The sequence below is a fragment of the Protobothrops mucrosquamatus genome, unplaced genomic scaffold, assembly GCF_001527695.2.
Source record: "Protobothrops mucrosquamatus isolate PMUCROS unplaced genomic scaffold, P.Mucros_1.0 scaffold3831, whole genome shotgun sequence".
NCBI classification, from domain to species: domain Eukaryota; kingdom Metazoa; phylum Chordata; class Lepidosauria; order Squamata; family Viperidae; genus Protobothrops; species Protobothrops mucrosquamatus.
The window spans coordinates 50,488-56,517 of NW_015389783.1; the positions used below are offsets into that span (position 1 = coordinate 50,488).

Below are 6,030 nucleotides of genomic sequence, written 5' to 3' on the forward strand. Positions count from 1 at the left end.
GAATCAAGATCACGTGAAGTGTTAATACCACTTTACAATGCCTTGGTAAGGCCACACTTGGAATACTGCATCCAGTTTTGGTCACCACGATGTAAAAAAGATGTTGAGACTCTAGAAAGAGTACAGAGAAGAGCAACAAAGATGATTAGGGGACTGGAGGCTAAAGCATATAAGGAACGGCTGCTGGAATTGGGTATGTGTAGTTTAATGAAGAGAAGGACGAGGGGGGACATGATAGCAGTATTCCAATATCTCACGGGTTGCCACAAAGAAGAGGGAGTCAAGCTATTTTCCAAGGCGCCTGAAGGCAGGACAAGAAGCAACGGGTGGAAACTAAGCAAGGAGAGAAGCAACCTAGAACTAAGGAGAAACTTCCTGACAGTGAGAACAATTAACCAGTGGAACAACCTGCCTCCAGAAGCAGTGAATGCTCCAACACTGGAAGTTTTTAAGAAGAGACTGAACAACCATTTGTCTGAAATGGTATAGGGTTTCCTGCCTGAGCAGGGAGTTAGACTAGATGACCTCCAAGGTCCCTTCCAACTTTATTATTATTATTATTATTATTACTATTATTATGGTTAAAATACTGCCCTAAAAATAATCTGAGCTGAAGATGCCATGAAATTGAATCTCTTTAATTTTTGTTACTGCTTTTTTTTTTATTTCAAAGCAACTTTAATGGCTTCTGATGTAGTAAGCTGGATGTGTATTAGCTTTTTGGTGCATTGAGGTTTTGAATATAGACTAATCACTCGTTTCCCCTAAAGGTTGTCAACAACTTGATGCCATCCACGTCACTCAGCTGGAAAGAGATACAGTTCTTGTGTGCTTGGACAGTAAGTGAATGGGATTTATACCCTGTCTAAAAGAAAATAGAAAATGGGGCATAATATAAACCAGGAGGAATAAATACCTCAAAGGAAGATAAGATGTTATTAAGAATGCATTCAGTTTTATCTGATGCTGAAAAATATTACAGTAGACATCAGACACGTGGCATTTTGGTGTTGTCATTGAAAAGGCCTTTCTTCTAGTGTTTTGTCTGATCCTAGAAAGGGAAGATCTCTTTCCAGGGATTCTAATTGAAAGCCATCTTTATACAAGGAAAGTTCACTCTCAAGAAAAACTGAAAACTTCACTTCTCCAGTGCTTCTAGCATTAGAAGCCATTCTCTGTAAAATAGACTAACAAAATGATAGCCTCAAGCTCAGTATATAGATTTCTCATGAGGCTTCTGAATTTATTTATGTGGATTTATTTATGTTATGGCCTTTATAGAACATCCCAGTTCACTCTAGCCAGTGTATGCAAGCAAACCAAAACCAGAATATTTCAAATTGCTAAAATAAATTTGTGCAACTCCCTGCTTTTAGCCTCAGTACCCCTCCTTCCAGCCTCAGAAATATGAGGCAGTGTTTGTGACACTGAGCTTTTTGACAAACTCTACAGTACTACATGGGTGCAGGGCGTACCTTTCATCATTTGATGCCCTGCAGAATGGATGCTAACTAGGCCCAGTGCCCACATTTGCTATTGGATGTAATAAAGTCATAGACACGTAGTAAAGCCAAATGTATTACCGTACTTGACAATTTCATTGTGGTGAATATTTCTTCAGCAAATGCCCCCAAGTGGTGAGAAGCAGGAGTGACTCCTATATCATTGTTACACAAAAGTTAACATTTTCCAAGATTTGATCAATCTTTTCTGCCCCCCAACAGAAAGGAATACAGTATTGTAACTGTTATAATTTTTAATAGAAAGCAAGTAAAGAAAGGAGAAAAAACAGATTGTGACACAGTGGAGTCCTGATTAACCCCACCTGTTCTGAAACTATTAATCTGAAGATACCTTAATCACAGATGTCTCTGTCATTCTTAGTTGTGCCTTCAGCATCATTATGTCAAAATTAAAGCAGAGCTATACAATCCACTACCTACCAAGAAGCCAAGTTTTTTTAATGTGACACATGGCAGTTAATTATATTATCTTTGTTTGATCAGTGCAATTTACTTTTAATTACAAAGTCATATTTAAGTTTTCTCCTGGCCTTGGGGACAGATGAACTTATCTCTAATATGGAAAACCTTGTGAATATTTGGAGGGGAAAATAATATTTGTTTTTTAAGTTAGTGAAAAAGTCTAAAAATGTCTATACATAATCTCCATTGAATTCGGCAGTCTTAAAACAGTGAATTTAATGGTGAATTTCTGAAATCATTGTCGATTTCAGAAAAGGCAAGCACAGCCCCATACCTCTGTATTAAAGATTCACCTGTGGAGGTGGTTAACAGCATTAAGTTTCTGGGTGTGCAGCTAACGAGTAGGCTAGCTTGGTCACTCAACAGCGAGATACTGGTGAAGCGGGGTCTGCAGTGCCTGTGTTTTCTGTGTTGCATGAAAAAAGCACATCTTCCTTCCCCTGTCCTTACCACTTTCTATAGTATAGAGCAGGGGTAGGCAACCCTGGTATAGAGGGACAATCAAGAGCATCCTGTCATATTGCATTACAGTATGGTTTGGAAGCATCACTGCTTCAGATAGGAAAGCAATGCAGAGAGTTATGAGGATGGCAGAAAAGATTATTGGTAGTTCACTTCCTTCTATTTAGGACATAGCATATTAGCGATGCTCGAGTAGGGTCCGTAAGATTGTCTGGGACACTACACATCCTCTTCACAACCTCCTTTTCCTTGTTACCTTCTGGGAGGAGGCTTGGTGGCATCGGAAGCAGAACATCCAGATTCAGTCACAGTTTTGTTCCATATAGCATCAGCCTTGTGAACTCTCAAGCTTCCTCCTTCCGCTATGGTTTCAAAATGGACAGTATCATAATGTGTGTCATATATGTGTCTGGGTAGACAGAGACTTCCTTTTGAGAACAGGCAACAGAATTTCATTTTGGATGTGTGCCAGTGTGTCCACAGTAAAAAATGACAATAAAGGTTATCTTATCTTAAACTTTTTTTTAATGTCAGCAAAATTCAAACCATGTCTCTTGAAAAATCTGTCCAATTGATTTGACCTTAAACTGAGTGAGGCTGACTTGAGCCCTAGTACAGAAAGTAAAATGAAGTTCTAGGTTCTTCTCCTTTGCTTTTGAAGGCAGGCTTTGAGCCTACCTGGCACTGAGATTCTTTTATTACTATTATATTGTTTGCTTTTTTCAATCAAGGATTTGTGAAGATTGTGAATTTGCATGGTAAACTGAAGTCAAGCAAGAAGTTGGCCTCGGAACTAAGTTTTGATTTCTGCATTGAATCTGTAGGTGAGCAAATGCTTTCCCTGTCATTTAATGTGCCTGACGTGACTGTATCATATGCGAGAGGGTTGCACTGCAAACATTTTTAAAGACTAAAATATCATAAGATTTCTGTGATATCATTCTCAGCTCTTCTGTGTATGACGTGTCATGGATTGTTATCCAAACTTTGTCAGATTTCAGCATCCTTCATTGAAATCTCATAAGATCTCAATCCAGAACGCTAAAATTATGTAAGATTTAGCAAGCATGTCCCTAAATGGAAGTTATTTAATGTGGGGCAGTCTGTAGATGTTATTCAGAGGTTTTGCAGACAGAATGCCAGTAGGGACCACATTACTGATTCCTATGATAGATGATAAACAGTTATAAATCACCACAGATTCACAAGTTGAAATGTAAGCAAAGAAAGCATTGGAAAGAAGCCCTCTCTATCCTCAAATGCCTGTGCTTTCCTGACCAAGGGCCAGTTTTTAGGTTTAATGCTGCAATTTTTATAGTGGGAATATTCCTTCTGACTAACCCAGGGTAGGCAATCTTGGCTCTTTTATGACTCGTGGACTTCATAAAAGAGCCAAGGTTGCCTACCCCTGGACTAACCTTTAAGATCCCTCTGGTGTGATCATTTGTGATCATAAATTTTCCTTGATTAATGGCAGATAAGTAGTAGTATGAGTGACATATCACTCACTATGCCCCATTGCTTGGGAATTGTCCTTTAGCAGGGACACATGAAAAATGAGTCTCAACGAGAAAATGGGGTGCTTGATCTATGTTTATTAATCATCAGCCAATGGAAATTTAACACAGTTTGATTCTCCTGGCTTTGGAAGTGTTACCCAAGATTCACTCATTCCACAGATGTTTCCATCCTTCTTCCTTTCATTTGGATCTCTCACATATGGTGGGAACACAATAAGTCTGGCTAATAAAATGGTATCTCTTGGATTTGCTCAGAAAGCTCATCCCCAAGCATTCCTAATCAGTCTTACATTGTGTCTCTTCTTGCAGTGTGCCTCCAGGACAGTGTGTTGGCCTTCTGGAAACATGGGATGCAAGGCAAAAGTTTTAAGTCTGATGAAGTAAGTTGGGCAGGAGTGTCATTGATCATTGTTTTGTTATCCTCCTTACCCTTCAGTTAGGAAGGTGCCAGTCACAGACAAAGAAATCCTGAACAACACAATCAACTTTGTTGCTTCTAATCTGTACCTGAATAGTTTTATTGGCTCAGAGACAGATCTTAGGCAGAGTGTGTTCTGTTTTGATGCAAAAAAGAAAAAGAATAGCTCACTAGGTAGTGATAAATAGGTATTGTTTCCTCCTGCTCATGGGAACACCCAACACTGAATTTCATGGATCTGATTTAATACAGCTTCCTTTGCACATAGTATTGGACTATTGAACTGGCTAGGAGTTCTTCATTTAAATCATAGCTCAGCCATTTTGTTATTAACCAACTGGTACTCTTCTGACTTTAATTTCTCCCAATTTGTGGCATGGAAATGGTACTGATCTATCTTACAATATTTTTGTCAAGATTATAGAGATATTTGGTATAATGCTATTTAAATATCAGATGTTTGTATTGTCCCAGACTGGTTTAACTTGGGTAGAATCTGCTATTGGATTAAAAACATAGGCGAATTTCCTTGATCAGTTTTGAGTAAGGCCATAGTAGGATGCCCTATTTCTTGTCATGGGTCCTAGGTTTAATCCCTGTCAACTTCCATTGTGCTCCATATTTGCAACACTATATATAAAAATCTCTCCTCCTGTATAAACAAATGTGACTTTTCTGAGCTGAGGAAGAATTGCATTACTAGAGTTTAGTACATAATGTAAAAATGACTCGGTGTGTGTATATTATTAAAAGTTGATGGCCCGTTTGAAACAGTTCTCATTTGCAGTCTGAATTAGGTTTGTTCTTTTCCAAATGGGCAAAGATGCTCTTCTGCCAGTTACTCACATTGTGTTCCTTTTTTGCTATTTTGCAGGTTACCCAGGAGATCTCTGATGAAACAAGGGTGTTCCGTTTACTGGGCTCTGACAGGTGAGCTGAGAAGAGCAGCCTGCAGCCTTTTCTCCTTTAAAAAGAAAGTTGTACATCTAGAAAAATTATCATTGTTTCCCTGTCCTCTTCTTAAGGGGATTCTTCTGCCACTGCCTTCTCCCACCTTTCTACCAGTGTGTGATGGCCAGGCAATTGCAGGTCTAAGGCACCATGCCTTTTGATTGATACACAAACCTTTCTCATAATCTCAGCCCTTGCAACTTTCAAGTAAAGCTCTGACAAACAGCAGATGCTCTGTAGCTTCAAGGCCAAAGCCAAAATTCCAGGAAGATGAAGCTAGAAGGGAGAGAAGATATATACCCACTATAGAAGTAGTTTGAGAACCACAGGTATCTTCCATAAAACACTCTTCAGATTGTATAAAAATTTTTTGCCCCCCTTTGATCTGATTATTTCTATCTAATGTTTTTTCTCTTAAGTTCACTGAAATTGGTGCTCCTCAATTCAAGGGTACACTATGCTGCTATCTTCATTTCAGTAATATCTTGAAACCTAAAGTAGTGTGATCACTTTCTCATAAGATCTCCACTATATTTAGTTTTTTCAATTAAGTCCTTCCTTGTTAGTTAGGATCAGACTGAAGAGACTCAATCCCCTTGTTCAAGCTTCTAAAAGGTAAAGCGGTCACAGAGACTGATAAGAAATTTGGGGACCTTGAATCTTGGCTGAGATGGTTTTCTAACAGTTGAGGTCT

At 38.8% G+C, this 6,030-nt stretch overlaps 1 protein-coding gene across 1 annotated transcript in view; it reads left to right on the forward strand.

Annotated features, from left to right (window-relative positions):
• MAP4K5 (mitogen-activated protein kinase kinase kinase kinase 5) overlaps positions 1 to 5,319 on the forward strand; it is a 38,942-nt gene extending 33,623 nt beyond the window's left edge. Inside the window, exons 27-30 of the mRNA XM_015827642.2 lie at positions 771 to 839; positions 3,179 to 3,271; positions 4,277 to 4,347; positions 5,260 to 5,319. Coding sequence (XP_015683128.2) covers positions 771 to 839; positions 3,179 to 3,271; positions 4,277 to 4,347; positions 5,260 to 5,319 — 293 coding nt within the window. The remainder of the gene's footprint in view (positions 1 to 770; positions 840 to 3,178; positions 3,272 to 4,276; positions 4,348 to 5,259) is intronic.
• Positions 5,320 to 6,030: the final 711 nt, after the last annotated feature.